General features: G+C 46.0%; 2 protein-coding genes and 1 pseudogene across 2 annotated transcripts in view; all 3 read right to left on the reverse strand.

The window, feature by feature from the left end:
• The window catches only part of LOC144697784 (uncharacterized), a 172,091-nt gene extending 165,711 nt beyond the window's left edge, over positions 1–6,380 (reverse strand). Inside the window, exons 1-4 of the mRNA XM_078569780.1 lie at positions 6,189–6,380; positions 3,525–3,630; positions 2,987–3,038; positions 1,732–2,666 (exon numbers count right to left, since the gene is read on the reverse strand). Coding sequence (XP_078425906.1) covers positions 1,732–2,557 — 826 coding nt within the window. The 5' untranslated portion in view covers positions 2,558–2,666; positions 2,987–3,038; positions 3,525–3,630; positions 6,189–6,380. The remainder of the gene's footprint in view (positions 1–1,731; positions 2,667–2,986; positions 3,039–3,524; positions 3,631–6,188) is intronic.
• LOC144698226 (large ribosomal subunit protein eL37-like) lies at positions 5,297–6,056 on the reverse strand (annotated as a pseudogene).
• A 3,706-nt stretch (positions 6,381–10,086) lies between the features above and the next one.
• Positions 10,087–13,125, reverse strand: LOC144697785 (uncharacterized; the record flags this gene model as incomplete). Its single annotated transcript, XM_078569781.1, has 2 exons — positions 12,433–13,125; positions 10,087–10,482 (listed from the first exon to the last, which is right to left on the reverse strand). Coding segments are annotated over exons 1-2 (1,089 nt in total), but the record flags the coding sequence as incomplete, so codon positions are not given.
• Between the last annotated feature and the right edge of the window lie 3,486 nt (positions 13,126–16,611).

Below are 16,611 nucleotides of genomic sequence, written 5' to 3' on the forward strand. Positions count from 1 at the left end.
TGTGGCTCTGCCAAATTTCATTTGATAATTCTCCTTTGGAGAATTCTCATCTGGTAAATGTGCTAAATGAAGGCAAGTTGTTGGGTGTGATTAACAACAGTAATAACACCAGAATCCAACTCCTGCAGTCACATGTGAGCTCACTGTGTATCAGCATTAGGGTGACTGACTGAATCCCTTCCAGCGCAAAGAGCGGGGAAACAGTCTCTCCCTGCTGTGACTGCACTGATGACTTTCAAGGCTCAGATGGGTAATTGAATCCTTTCCACAGTCCAGATATTTCCATGGTTTCTCCATGGTGTAGGTATCCTTTTGTCCCTCCAGGTTCAATGGTCAGTTGAAGCCTCATTCACACACGAAACATGTACGGTTTCTCCCATTGTGAATCTGCAAATCCTCCGTTTCTCATACCCTGTAAAAGGAGTTTAGAAACGTAATCACTGTATGTATAGGATAGACATTCTAGTTTCTATGGAACAATTTTTCCTCTTTTGTTAACCCAAAGCTGTAAATCCCCATCCCAAACTGTCCCTCCTTCCTGGGCTGAAATCCAAACTCGGTTCCCCATGTTCCCTGCGTAAAAGTCAGATGGACACTTTGATCGGACGTACTTTGTACAATTTTGGTCTCAATACTTAAGGAAGGACTTACTTGCACTGGAAGCAGTTCAGAGAATGTTGACAAGGCTGAATCCTGGGATGAAGGGGTTTGTCTTCTGAGGAAGGGATTAATAGGTTGGATCTGAATCCATTGGAGTTGAGAAGAATGAGAGATTATCTTAATGAAACATAGAAGATACTGATAGGGGCTTGATAGGGTGGATGCTGAGAGGATGTTTCCCCTCTTGGGGGAATCTAGAACTAGGGGGCACAGATTCAAAATAAGGGGGCTCACATTGAAGGCTGAGATGAGGTGGAATTTCTTCCCTCACAGGATAATGAATCATTGCAATTCTCTTCCCCAGAGAGCAGTGGAGGCTGGGTCATTGAATATATTCACGGTTGTGTTAGACAGATGTTTGATCTACCAAGGAGTCCAGGGTTATGGGGGGATAGGCAGGAAAGTGGAGTTGAGGCGACAGTCAGATCAGCCCTGATCTTATTGACTGGCAGAGCAGGCTCTGTGGGGCCAAATGGCCTACACCTATGTTCTTTTAATCCCGGTATCCAAGGACAGAGAATCATGAACAATATCAGTGAACATGGGCAAGTTAGGTGATCAGCAGTTTAGTGGGAATAGGATCGAGAGAGAAGGCAGGTCTCAGGGGCAAGATGAGCTCTGAGAGCAAGAGGTGACATAAGGGAATAAATAGAGAAAGATGTGATTTTAGGGCTCAGACAAGGGGCAACTTTACAGGCATTTTGGTCTGGTGAACGAGTGGGAGGGAGGGAAGTGGCGGTGGGAGCTGATCGGATTGTCTCAATCTTAGTGACAAAGAAGCTCCATGACCTCCACCCACTTGTTGTTGGAGGTGAGGATGGAGGGGGCAGGGGTGAGAGACAGCACTTCAAAAAGAACCAACTTACGTTAGTTATTAAAAAGAACCGAATTTAATACAAAGCTGATTTATTTGACTTTTGTCCTGAATATTCACCACCATAACTGGGCTAGAGTTTGACATCAGCAAAAACAGACCCCATGAACATGGATCTGGGATGTGATTAACAGTAAAATCCAATAACTGTGGTTACTTGTGAACTTGCTGGTGTCTCAGCAGAGTGGATGACCGACCAAATCTCTTCCCACACATGGAGCACGTGAACGGCCTCTCCCCAGTGTGAACTTGCTGGTGTCTCAGAAGGGTGCATGCATGATTGAATCTCCTCCCACACTCGGAGCATGAGAACCGCCTGTCTCCAGTATGTGTGCGCTGGTGTACAATGAGATGAGATGATTCCTTGAACCCAGTCCCGCAGTGAGAGCACCTGAACGGTCTGTCCCCAGTGTGAACACGCTGATGGCACATCAGTTCCACGGAACCCTTATAGCACTTCCCACAGTCTGGGCATTTAAAAGGTCTCTCCTCGGTGTGAACTCGCTCATGTCTCAGCACATGGGATGACTGAGCAAATCCCTTCCCACACTTGGAGCAGGTGAAAGGTCTCTCCCCAGTGTGAAATCGCTGATGTATCAACAAGTTGGATGAATCACTGAATCCCTTCCCACATACAGAGCAGGTGAACGGCCTCTCCCCAGTGTGAGTACGCTTGTGTGTCAGCAGATGGGTTGACTGAGTGAATCCCTTCCCACACACGGAGCAGCTGAACGGCCTCTCTCCAGTGTGAACTCGATGGTGAGTCAGCAGGTGGGATGAGGTGGTGAATCCCTTCCCACATTCAGAGCAGGTGAACGGCCTCTCCCCAGTGTGAATACGCCGATGTGTTTCCAGGTCAGATGGGCAATTGAATCCCTTCCCACAGTCCCCACATTTCCACGGCTTCTCCCTATTGTAACTGCATTTATGTTTTGACAGGTCAGATGATCGATTGAAGCCTCGTCCACAAACAGAACATGTGTACGGTTTCTCTCCACTGTGAACAGTGCTTTTTCCTTCCATGTCCAAATTCTGATGATATTCAGGTTACGATTAATTTGGTGACTCCATCAGATTCTGATGTGATGTTTGGTTTGAGTTTCCCGACTGCAAATTCTAACCTTCTAATACCCTGTGAAATTGATTTAAAAGAAAAAAAAAAGAGAGAGAATCCACAAAAACACAAAGGTAGGTTGTGAAAGTAAAGTCTGCAGAAGTGCCAGTAAAATGTTAAACAAGGTCAAAATACACCCATTATTAGAGGCAGAGGAAGTTAGACAATAGCAGAGAGATTATCAGAGAGAACAGTGGTGAAACAGAGCAATGGATGGACATGGGTTCCGATCCACAGCAAAGGAGCCACACCAGCCCCAGAGCCATGGACCCTCTCACAGATAACAAAGCATAGAACTAAAAGCTCTAAGTTGTGGATCAATGCTCAAAAATACTCACCTCTGAAACAATTTCAGCTTTTAATGTTAATGTCTCCTGCTGGAGCCGGCAGCTGGAAAGATATCAGAAGCCCTGGAGTCAGAGAAAAATCTCCCAGTGGAGGAAATACCCGGGGAGCGGGGTAATGTCACCGCACAATTGTCGGTGTGTGATGACATCACAGACACGAACACAGAACATCTGGGTCTGTGCAAACCAGTGGTCACCACACATTATGAAGGATGTGAGGGTCCTTGAGAGGGTGCAGAGGAGATTTACCAGAATGATTCCAGGGATGAGGGATTTTAGTTGCAATGTTGGGTTGGAGAAACTGGGGTTGTTCTCCTGGGAGCAAAGGAGATTGAGAGGAGATTTTATAGAGGTGTACAAGTTTATGATTGTTTAGATAATTTAGATAAAGAAAAGCTGTTCCCATTATTTGAATGGAGGTAAAAGGATTACAGGAAATAGATTTAAGATTCATGGGCAAGATCTACAGGAAGATGTGACAAAGAAAGTTTATACAGCAAGTGGTAATGATCTGGAATTCAATGCTTACACTCAAAGGCCAATAACATCCAGGTCCTGATGAATCAAGTGATGCTGTCAGATTGTGATGTGATGTTTGATTTGAGTTTCCTTTCTGCAAAACCTCTTCTAGTACCCTGTAAAAGATGTTTACAAAAACCATCAGTATCTGTCAAGGATAGAAATTGAAAAGAGACAAACATTTCTCTTGATTTGAGTTTGCTGCATGTAAATCCTCCCCTTCTAACCCCCCTGTTAAAGAGGTTTCCAAAAGCCATCACTGTCAGGCCAGGATAGAAATTCACAACATTCTCTCCCCCTACCACACATGCACCCTGCTGCATATTGCCCCTTGTCGTCATCAGCGCTCCCTCGATTCGAGGATGACGTCAACTCAGGGTTGTGAGTTTCTGCCCTGGGTCTTCATGTGATTGAACAGACCCACAGATCTTTGGACACATGAGGCAGGACGTCCATGAGGAAGTGGGAATCAGAGAGCAGGATTTGCATCCTTTTCTTTTCTGCTCTGCTTCGTCAATAAGACTCAAAGCGTAAAGGTCAGAGCTTGATGAACAAGTTGTTTCAATTCTGTAGTTAAAAACATTCAAAAACATCTTCCCAATAAAATTTGCAGCCGCGCATGCTCCCTGCTGCACATTGCCCCAAATAAAGACGGGGGCCGCGCTTGCTCCATGCTGCACATTGCCCCAAACAAACATGGCAGCATGCGCCCTGCCCGCTCTGAAGATGATGGCAATGATCTGGGGCCTGTAACTGGGAGAAATCGCAGCTCTGAGCAAAAGGGGGAATGGCGGGTTCTTTTTCGGCGTTTGCCGCTTACACAACAGAGTTACAAAACCTCCCCGACCACCCGTCTGATCCACCGCTTCCTTCGCCCCGCCGTTCCCCACCCCCCCTTTACCAACTGCGGATCCGAAAAAGAAGCTCCTGTCCATCGCTCCCACTGCGCATGCTCTAATCACAGGGTATGGCGCATGCGCACTGGTCTCTTGTTATGTGGATAGAGGACATTCTCCACCGCGTGGAATGCTGGGTAACGGCCCCGCCATTGACAGTTCAAATTATTCTAGCCTGATTTGTTTTGCTGTAATTGGGTGGAAACTGGGGCCGGACGGTTCAATATTAAAGTTGTGAAACAAGTTGTACTTAAACCCATCTGCATGGACCCTTCATTATCCACTAGAAACAAGGGGATTGGGACTTGGTGGAGAATTGAGAGTCCCCAAAACAACAGTAATAACGGCAGAATTCAACTCCGACAGTCACACGTGAACTCACTGGTATCCCAGCTGCTGGAATAAAGAAGTGAATTACTGTTCACACACAGAACTCTCTCTGGCATGAATGTGCTGATCATGCTTCAAATTCTATTTGAACTTTCAAAATTGGTGGGAAAGCTGAGTAAATCCTTTTTCAAACATGAATTATCTGAATGGTCTCTCTCCAGAGTGACTGTGCTGCTGTGTCAGTAAATAGGATGACCAAGTGACTCAATTTCCACAATCAGCTGGTGAATATCCTACTGCTGGTGTGATGGCACCCATGAGTTTCCAGCTCAGACAGCCAACCAACTCATTCTTCACAGTCAACAACAACAATGTGCATTTCTATAACACATTTAATAAAACATCCTGAATTTCCTCACATGAGCATTAACAGTACCCATCTTAAGTTTGTGCTTGTGTCTCCAATTTGTTTCCAAAGACACTGTTATAATTTCCATACAATAAAAATGGGAATGCAGACATTTTTTTATACTTTCCGAACCATAGCTTTATTTGTTGTGTCGATACACTGGTAGTTTATGCAGTGCTGGAGGAAGCCATTGTGGAATGTCTGGGCTTCCGGGTGGTCCCATCGCGGAATCCATTCCTGAATCGGTGATACACTACCTTCAGGTGCCTCATTCGGCCTGTACCAGTTGTGTTTCTCCTTTTGGCCTCAGCACTCCAGTTATACTTCCTCTTTCTCTTGGCAGGGTAGGCACATTTGCCGCAGGTCGATTTCTGCAGGTGAAATGCTTTAGCCCCCACATCGCTGGCAAAGAGTGTGGGTCTTGTTCCGCTTTTTACCAAATGACGATGTTCCCTTCGTCATTTTCACTGCGCACTGGGGAGCCATTGCAGACATTTTACCAACATCAATCAGTAGCTCTGTTAAATGGTTCATCACATTGTAATGTAATATTATAACATCCCTACGGTTATGAAAGCACATCCTCTGGCTCAGTTTGATCTATACCTTGGTAGATATGCTAATGGGAATTGCTATTTTTTCTTATTTGTTATGACACACATTTATTGAATCAGATATCTTGATGCTGATTGTCTCCCAGGCAGATTTACTCCACCAATCTTAATAACCAGTGTTTCTTGTTTCCCAGTTTTATTTCCACAGTATTCAGCCAATCCCATTGTTATTTCTCCCTTCTAGTTTAGCTCGTTCTTTTCTTCAATATCCTTTTTCATAATCCCTTTCCCATCTGCGTCCACCCAACTATTCAGATTTTATTACCAACATTGGTAAGGATGTATGATGTGTCATACAGCCTAATGTAAATCACTATTTCTGGTGGTGGGAATTGATTCTTGAGAGCAATGCATGCAGGAGATAGTCCATCTTAAGGAGTCCCTTCTGAAACATTATTAACATCAGCTCAAATGTCAGAATGAACCTGGTTTAGTCCTGGAGGTGCTTAACAGCAACAATAACAGCAGAATACAACCCCTCCATTCAATTGTGAACTCGCTGGTGTCTCATTAAGTGAGATGAATGAGTGAATCCTTTCCCACACACAGAGCAGGTGAACGGCCTCTCCTCAGTGTGAACTCGCTGGTGTCTCCGCAGAACACCTGTGGCTTTAAAAGTCTTCTCACATTCAGAACATTTGAAAGGTCTGTTATCAGTGTGAACAAGTTGATGTGAATTGATGTGAGCTAGACGAGTGAATGCCTTCCCACACACGGAGAAGGTGAATGGCCGCTCGCCAGTGTGAACCTGCTGGTGTGTCAGTAGGTGGGATGAACGGGTGAATCCCTTCCCACATATGGAACAGGTGAATGGCTTCTCCCCTGTGTGAATGCGCTGATGCATCAGCAGATCCCTTGTAGTTTTAAAGCTCTTACAGTCAGAACATTGGAAAGGTTTCCGATCAGAGTGAACTCGCTGGTGCAACTTGAGGTGGTCAAACAAAAAATCCCTTTGCACACACAGAGCAGGGGAATGTCCTCTCTTCAGTGTGAATTCGCTGGTGTCTCAGAAGATCACCTGCAGTTTTAAAGGTCTTCTCACATTCTGAACATTGGAAAGGTCTGTTATCAGTGTGAACAAGTTGATATGAGCTGAGGTGAGAGAGTTGAGTGAATCCCTTCCCACATACGGAGCAGGTGAGTGCCCTCTCCCTGGTGTGAACTTGTTGGTTTTTTATGAGGTTCATTGATTGTCTGAACACTTTCCCGCAGTAAGAGCAACTGAACCGTCTCTCAGTGTGAACAAACTGGTGCTTGACCAGGTCCTCTCGTCTTTTAAAGCTCTTCTCACAATCAGAGCAGTTAAACAGCCTCTCATCAATGTGAACGAGCTGGTGTCTCAGCAGCTGGGACAGAAAATTGAATCTCTTCTCACACACGGAGCAGGTTAACGGCTTCTCCCCAGTGTGAGTTCTCTGGTGTATATGTAAGCTGGATGATAATGTAAATCCCTCCCTGCACATCGAGCAGGAGAATGGCCTCTCCCCGGTGTGACTGCGTCGATGAATCTCCAGCTGCGATGGGTAATTGAATCCCTTTCCACAGTCCCCACATTTCCATGGTTTCTCCATGGTGCCTGTGTCCTGAAGTCTTTCCGGGTTGGACAATCAGTTGAAGCCTCGTTCACACACAGAACACGTGTATGGTTTCTCCACACTGCAAATGGTTCTGTTTGTTTTCAGGCTGTGTAACTGGTTAAAGCTCACACCACAGTCAGTGCACTGGAACACTCTGATTCAGGTCTGTGTGTGTCTCGGTGCTTTTTCCTGTTGTTTGAAATCTTTCCCCACAGTCAGAACAGACAAACATTTCTCCTTCCACATTCAAAAGCCGATGACATTCAGGTCTGGATGAGCTGAGTCATTCTGTCAGATCTTGATGTGATTTTTGGTTTGAGTTACCGATCTGCAAATCTTCCCCTTCTAAAGCCCTGTAAAAAGAGATTACAATAAACATCACTGACAGTCCAGGACAGAAATTCAAAACAGACAATTCTAGTTCGTATGGAACATTTTTCTTCTCGTTCCCCCAAAACTGTAAATCCCCATCCCACACACACTGCCTCCTCCCTGGGCTAAAATCCAAATAAAGTGTTGGATAATTAATTCTTTCTGTATCCTTTCAATAAATCCTATAGAGATAGCAAAATGTCGATAATTCACTTCAGTCACGACTCGTGACAAAACATTACACAATCAAATGTCTGAATGTGTGTTCCCTTGCTGAAATGTGGGAAAAACTCTGTCTGGACTTCAGCAGAAAACTCCAGAATTCCACCTCTCAAAGGCACCGCCCAACCACACGGAAGTAAATGTACAATGGAATTCAGGAGAAAAGATACCATCTGCAAATAAGCTATGGGACAAATACACTACAAGATAGCCCGATCGCCCACTGTATAAAACTCATAAATAGGATGTAAATAATTGAGAGTTTAATGAACTCAAGCTGATAACATATGATCGAAGGACTTTAATAGAAAACGCAGAGTACAGTAGACCTTTCATTTCTATTCTATAAATTAAGGAGTCCTGCATTTTGTAACATATTGTAATGACTTTATGCTGAAATGATCATAATTGTGCAATCCTTTAACTGATTAATATTTTCACTTTATTTTAATATTGCCTATAACGATGTCATGAATGATGATTACTTGTTTTATTTGTATCATCATTGGATAGATACATGGATGGGAGAGGTCTGGAGGGTTATGGACTGGGTGCAGGTCAATGGGACTAGCGGAATAACATTTCGGCACAGACTAAAAGGGCCGAGTGGCCTGTTTTTCTGTACTGTAGTGTTCAATGGTTCTATCATCACAATTCAGTACCTGCCACCGTGATAGCTTTTCCAGAAACCAATTATCTATCGAACCAAACCAATTATCTATTAATCTGAATCACCCTGACCGACCATACAGAATGTCAGATGTTAACCTTGTGTCTAGAAATTACTGTGTGGAGATTTAATAAGCAATCGTGAAGGTGGTTTCTCCACACCTCCCAGGCTTTCCTTCCTTCTTTCTCTCCCTCTTCAACTAAGTTAAACTCAGTCTCTTGTCTCATTTTGGTTTCTGGTTCTCTTCCTCCCAATGTAACCCTGAGCTTTTACAAGAAGCCATTTGTTCAGTTTCCCAAAGAGAGATCAGAGTCCCCATCAATTTGAGCCCAAAGTGTAACCTCTTATTTATTGTTCCCCCCTGCCCCATCCTCTGATGTGAACCATCCTCCACTCGCTGACCCAGGATGGCGGCCGTTAACCTGGGCCTGTTTCCGGGAGGGAGAAGCTCCGCAGCTGCAAACCAAGAGCTGACAATTATTCCTCAGGGTTTGTGGATCCACAAAGTGTTTGCAAATCCTCCCCGTCCAGCCACCGACTCCATCGCTCCCTTGACCAGCTGCAGAAGTGACAAACAAGTGGCTCTCCATGATCACAACTGACACTGAGCATGCTCAAAACACTGGGGGGCGGGGGGGGGGGGGGGGGGGGCATTGAGCCTGCGCACTGGTGTCCTGTCGTGTGGATAGGGGACATTCTCTACCATAGGGGATGCTGGGTAAAAACCCCACCATTGTGATTCACAATTCAGGTTCCTGTGATTATTTTGTGGGAATGAGGTGGAGACTGACCATAGCGCCAATCAATAAAGTTTGGAACTTGACGTGCTGTAACCTGCAAGGTTACAGATGAAGAACTGGATAGTGGGATTGGGCTGGCACAGACATGATGGGCCATATGGCCTCCTTCTGTCCTGTAAAGTTTCATTTTCAGTTGCCATCGTTGAAGATGTTGAAGACTGAGATTTAGACTAAGACAGAATTTTGGTCTCTCAGGGAATCGAGGATCATGGGGAACAAGCAGGAAAGTGGAATTGAGGCTGAAATCAGCCATGATCGTATTGAATGGCGGAGCAGGCGTGACAAGTCATCTGGTCTAATCCTGCTCCTCGCCCTTATCTTCTTACAGCTGTGCTGTCTGCTTTCATCCAAACTCATTGACAGACATCCAGAATATTAAACTACGGTCCAGTTACAGGGGTTGCTAACAGCAGCAGAAACAAAGGAATCATTAACAGCAGAATCCAACCTCTGCATTCACTTGTGAACTCGCTGGTGTGTCAGCAAGTGAGACGATCGAGCAAATCTCTTCCCACACACAGAGCAGGTGAACGGCCTCTCCCCAGTGTGAACTTGCTGGTGTGTCAGCAGATTTGATGACTGAGAAAACCCCTTCCCACACACAGAGCAGGTGAATATCTTCTCCCCTGTGTGAACCCGCTGATGTGTCACCAGGTTGGATGATGAAGTGAATCCCTTCCCACACGGAGCAGGTGTACGGCCTCTCCCAGGTGTGAACTCGCTGGTGTTGAATGAGGTGAGATGACTGTCTGAATCTCTTCTCACATTGAGGACAACTGAACGGTCTCTCGTCAGTGTGAACAAGCTGGTGTTTAATTAGATCCGGTGAGATTTTAAAGTTTTTCCCACAGTCAGAGCATTTAAAAGGCCTCTCGTCAGTGTGAACTCGCTGGTGTAAATGAAGGCTGGACATCAGAGTGAATCCCTTCCCACACACGGAGCAGGTGTACGGTCTCTCCCCAGTGTGAGTGCGTCGATGAGCTTCCAGCTGGGATGGGCAAGTGAATCCCTTCCCACACTCCCCACATTTCCACGCTTTCTTTGTGATCTCAGTGTCTTTGTGTCTCTCCAGGTTGGACAATCAGTTGAAACCTCATCCACAAACAGAACACATGTACAGTCTCTCCTCACTGTGAATGGTGTGATGTTATTTCAGGCTGTGTAACTCGTTAAAGCTCTTTCCACAGTCAGTTCACTGGAACACTCTCACTAAGGTGTGTGTGAATCGATGCTTTTGCAGCCACACTGATGCTTGAAATCTTTTCCCAAAGTCAGAACAAACATTTCTCCTTCCATGTTCCTGATGAATCAAGTGACTCTGTCAGATCTTGATGAGATGTTTGGTTTGAATTTCCCATCTTCAAATCATCTCCTTCTAATATCCTGTAAAAAGAGTTTGCAAAAGTCATCACTGTCAACTCCAGGATAGAAATTCAGAACAGACAATTCTAGTTTCTATGAGACATACTTTCTTCTCTTGTTCTCTCAAATATGTTGTCCAATTAAACTAAAAGAGCCCAAAATCAGCATCAAAGCCCCAACTAGAGTGAAGAGAACCTCCCTAACTAAACCAGAATGTTGCTTCCAGTATCTCTGAGACACTCTGTACCCTGAGGTACCCATTGGTGGTGGGAGGTATCAATCGTACGGATGAACACCAGATGCTCCCTCTCCAGGGCCACCCAGACACGGACAAGACTATGGAAGAGAGGCCAGCAGCCTCTTATGGGGTAGAAACAGAAAATTCTCGAAAAACTCAGCAAGTCTGGCAGAAATTGTGGAGAGAGAAACATAGTTAAGGTTTAAAGTCCGTATGACTCTTCTTCAGAGCCAGTGAAGTCACCTCTGCTTGTTGAGAGCCAGCGTATTTGGGAGATTTGTCTTTGAGAGGACTGCCGCATTCCTGATTCTGTCCCTGAGATGCCCAGAATGTGCCGCAAACAGTGAAGGTGAAAGTTGTTGAGCTTCCTTTCCTGATCACTGTAAATCGTCCATGTTTCACAGCCAGACAACAAGGTACTGAGGACACAGGCCTTTCAAACCAGCATATTAGTACTGAGAGGCAGTTTGATGTTATTCCATGGACAATTCGTGAGTCAGCCAAAGGTGGAGCTGCTTTCCCTACACGTGTATCGAGGTCTGCATTGAGAAACAGATTGTCTGTCACTGTGGACCCAAGAATTCACTGGCCACTTCCAGCGCGGTGTTATTTAGTGTGATCAAGGGCAGAGATGTGACACCCCGTCCCCAAACCACAGTTTTCTCGATGTTTACAGTAAGGGTGAACAAATTACAGACATGGGAGAGACAGTCCACGAGTCTTTGTAGCTGAGTTTCTGTGTGAGTCACAAGCACGGCATCATCACTCTAGAGGAGGTCTCTGATCGAGACAGGCTGTATTTTGTCTTCACTTTCAGTCTGGACAGATTGTAGAGGTTACCATCTGACTGAGTATGCAGGGAAACTCCTTCCATATCTGCAGCGAAGGCCAAGGTCAGGAACATGGAGAAGAAAATACCAAACTAAGTGGGGGCTAGGACACAGCCCTGTTTCACTCCATTCTCCACATTGAAACTGTCAGAAGTGGAGCCGTCAAACTGTACAGGACAGGGTATGTTGTCATGAAAGGAGTAGATGAGACTGAGGACCTTTGGTGGACAAAGTTTTTGTTGCAATATCCTCTGTCCCCTTTGTTTTTGTAAATTGTGATGATTTTTGTGTCATGCACGTCCTGTGGAACGGATCCGACCTTCCAGCAGTTCATGAATTAAGGGGAACGATCACAGATGGTACTTTTAAAAAGGGACACTGCAGCCCCGAGTATCAGTGACACCTCCAGAATATTAAACTCCAGCCAGTTATAGGGGTTGTTAACATTAGCAGAAACAAACCTGATATTGTCAGACTATCAATCCTGGATGTGATTAACAGCAGTGATAACAGCAGAATCCAACCCCCTCAGTCACTTATCAACTCGCTCATGTGTCACTAGGTTGAAGGACCGAGTGAATCTCTTCCCATACACGGAGCAGGTGAACGGTCTCTCTCCAGTGTGAACTCTCTGATGTGCCAGGAGAGCAGATGAGCACCTGAAATTCTTTCCACAGTCCATGCAGCTGAATGGCTTCTCCTCAGTGTGAATTTGCTGGTGTGACTCGAGGGCGGATGATACAGTGAATCCCTTCCCACATACAGAGCAGGTGAACGGTTTCTCCCCAGTGTGAACTCGCTGGTGTGCAATAAGGGTGAATGACTGCCCGAAACTCTTCCTGCAGGAAGTACAGCTGAATGGCTTCTCCTCAGATTGAACTCGCTGGTGTGACCTAAGGCCGGATGAATGAGTGAATCCCTTCCCACACACAGGGCAAGTGAATGGCTTCTGCCCAGTGTGAAGTCGCTGGTGTATATTGAGGTCAGATGAAGACCTGAACCTCTTTTCACAGTGAGTGCAGCTGAATGGCCTCTCCTCAGTGTGAATTCGCTGGTGTAACATAAGACAGGATGTCTGAGTAAATCCCTTCCCACATACGGGGCAGGTGAATGGCCTCTCCTCAGTGTGAATTCGCTGGTGAGACATGAGTTTGGTTGTCTGAGTGAATCCCTTACCACACACGGAACAGGTGAATGGCTTCTCCCCAGTGTGAATGGGTCGATGGATTTCCAGCTGAGATGGATAATTGAATCCTTTACCACAATCCTTACATTTCCATGGTTTTTCCATGGTGCGGAGTCCTTATGTCTCTCCAGGTTGAATAATCAGTTAAAGTCTTGTCTACACAGAGAACAGTTGTATGGTTTCTCCCCGCTGTGAATGGTGTGATGTTTTTTCAGGCTATGTAACTCAGAAAGCCCTTTCCACAGTCAGTGCACTGAACACTCTCACTCGGGTGTGTGTGTGCCTCAGTGTTTTTCCAGTCACACTGATGTTTGAAATCTTATCCCACAGACAGAACAGACAAGCATTTCTCCTTCCACATTCAATTGCCGATGATATTCAGGTCCTGGTGAATCGAGTGACGGTTTTAAATCTTGATGTGAAGTTTGATTTGAGCTTCCCTCTGTAAATCTTCCCCTTCTAATATCCCGCAAAAGGAGTTTACAAAACTCTTAACTGTCAGTACAGCATAGAAATTCAGAACAGACAATTCTAGTTTCTATGGACCATTTCTTCCTCTCTTGTTCCCCCAAAGCTGTAAATCCCCGTCCCACACACTCTCCCTCCTCCCTGGGCTGAAATCCAAACCCATCTCACCATCTCCACCATTTCTTTCCTCCACTCCCAGTTTTCTCCCTCCCTCTCCTCTGCCTGGGTTCAGTTCTCCAGCTCCTGTCTGCAGACTGACAATAAAATCAATGAGTCGTATTGGGAGTTTGGGGCCTCCAGCGGGTGTTTCTGAATCCTCCCCGCCCACCTCCCAGCGTTTCCTTCCTTCCCACAGATCAGATTCCTCATTGATTTGAGCCCAAAGTGTAACCTCTTATTTATTGTCCCCCCCTCCCCCATCCTCTGATGTGAACCATCCTCCACTCGCTGACCCAGGATGGCGGCCGTTAACCTGGGCCTGTTCCCGGGAGGGAGAAGCCCCGCAGCTGCAAACCAGGAGCTGACAATTATTCATAACGGTTACTCCAGCTCACAATGCTCGGGGAGTGATTGACGGCAGGACGGCATCAATAGGAAGAGGGCCTCGGGCAAAAGGGCCGACCAGGAGCTCCAGTCAGGGAGAATGATGGGCGGATATAAAAACAAAAATAAAAACAAAAAACTGCGGATGCTGGAAATCCAAAACAAAAACAGAAACAGAAATACCTGGAAAAACTCAGCAGGTCTGGCAGCATCGGCGGAGAAGTGTACAGTTGACGTTTCGAGTCCTCTTGACCCTTCAACAGTTCTTCTCCGCCGATGCTGCCAGAATGATGGGCGGATCTGGGACCGGTCTTAAATTTCTGCGCATGCGCAGGGCCCCACACTGAGCCCGAAAAGATGGCAGCCGTCACCCCGGGCCTGTGTGTTCGGGAAAAAACCGAGCAGCTGTCGTTGGTTCAAAGCCGTATCAGAGCTTCGTAATCGGGGCTTGGGGCTTACACGGGGTGTTTCTGAAGCCTCCCAATCCACTCGCCAGCTCAGTTCCTCCCTCCTGACCCAACCAGCGGCATCTCACCGGTTGGCAATTTCGACGGAGCCGCTTCAGTCCGCCATCATCGACACTGTGCACAATATCCGAGTTAAAAACAAAAAACTACTGCGGATGCTGGAAATCCAAAACAAAAACAGAATTACCTGGAAAAACTCAGCAGGTCTGGCAGCATCGGCGGAGAAGAAAAGAGTTGACATTTCGAGTCCTCATGACCCTTCAACAGAACTAAGTAAAAATAGGAGAGGGGTGAAATATAAGCTGGTTTGGCGGGGGGGGGGGGGGGGCGGGGGGTGGTGGTGTGGGGGGAGAGAGATGTTGAGGGTGGGGTGGTTGTAGGGACAAGCAAGCAGTGATAGGAGCAGATAATCAAAAGATGTCACAGACAAAGGAACAAAGAGGTGTTGAAGGTGGTGATATTATCTAAGAGAATGTGCTAATTAAGAATGGATGGCAGGACACTCAAGGTACAGCTCTAGTGGGGGTGGGGTGGAAAGACTGACAGGGCAGTAAAGGTTTAAAAATAATGGAAATAGGTGAGAAAAGAAAAATCTATATAAATTATTGGAAAAAACAAAAGGGAGGGGGAAGAAACGGAAAGGGGGTGAGGATGGAGGAGGGAGTTCAAGATCTAAAGTTGTTGAATTCAATATTCAGTCCGGAAGGCTGTAAAGTGCCTAGTCGGAAGATGAGGTGCTGTTCCTCCAGTTTGCGTTGGGCTTCACTGGAACAATGCAGCAAGCCAAGGACAGACATGTGGGCAGGAGAGCAGGGTGGAGTGTTAAAATGGCAAGCGACAGGGAGGTTTGGGTCTTTCTTGCGGACAGACCGCAGGTGTTCTGCAAAGCGGTCGCCCAGTTTACGTTTGGTCTCTTCAATGCAGAGGAGACCGCATTGGGAGCAATGAATGCAGTAGACTAAGTTAGGGGAAATGCAAGTGAAATGCTGCTTCACTTGAAAGGAGTGTTTGGGCCCTTGGACGGTGAGGAGAGAGGAAGTGAAGGGGCAGGTGTTGCATCTTCTGCGTGGGTATGGGGTGGTGCCATAGGTGGGGGTTGAGAAGTAGGGGGTGATGGAGGAGTGGACCAGGGTATCTCGGAGGGAACGATCCCTACGGAATGCCGCCGGGGGGGGGGGCGGGGTGAAGGGAAGATGTGTTTGGTGGTGGCATCATGCTGGAGAATATCCGAGTGACTGACGCCAGCCCCGGAACAATAGGAAGAGAGGGCGGAGCTGGAGGATCCAACTGAAGCGGCTGGTCCTCCAAGCAATTGGAGTGAATGAGGGTCGGGGCTGATTCCGGATCTCCCTCATTGGCTGAAACTCTGCATCATTTTGGAAGCTGATTTGTTTCAAACTCCAGGAGAAAACTGGACCTTTCTGTTTGTGGCTTTAAAGAGATGAAAGCCTGTGGGTGTGGAGTAAACATTTCTTAATGAAATGGAATTATTCAGGACAGACAGCAGGGATCATTTCAGGAAGAGTCTCAGAGATGAAGAATCTCTGAATGGTACCATTCAATTCATTCGGTAGGATTCTCAGAAAACCAACATCGTCTGCTCTGAGAGCGAAAGGTTTTTGTTACAGCTAATAAGAAGCAGCACACATTAAACCAAGCTTGCAGACACCTTCATGCAGAGACCTGCACACACACACATATACACCGATGAACACATAACTACACACTCATACACAGTGAACCACAGTCAGGTACAAAGGAATATTTCCTGTCCTATCAGATGGACAACACATGCTAACCTAATACTGGGGTTAAAGAGTCAGTGTTCGTAATGGCCACAAGGTCATAAAAATTCAAGTCAACATTATCCTTCAGTGACTGTGAGCAATTTTGGGCATACAATTCCACTGTTTTCTCTGTACCTTAGATTAATATTGAACAACATCTGGGACATAGGAAACAACAAACATTAACATTGAGCAGCTTATTGTTATCCAGGGTGATCATCCCTGGTGACAGATCGTGTAAAATACAGAACAACATCACAGCATCTGGATAATCACAGCATTTACTTTCCTCCTGGTATTACAGATGATGTTAATTCCCCTTATAT

Source organism: Cetorhinus maximus, chromosome 23 (genome assembly GCF_964194155.1).
Source record: "Cetorhinus maximus chromosome 23, sCetMax3.hap1.1, whole genome shotgun sequence".
Classification (NCBI taxonomy): domain Eukaryota; kingdom Metazoa; phylum Chordata; class Chondrichthyes; order Lamniformes; family Cetorhinidae; genus Cetorhinus; species Cetorhinus maximus.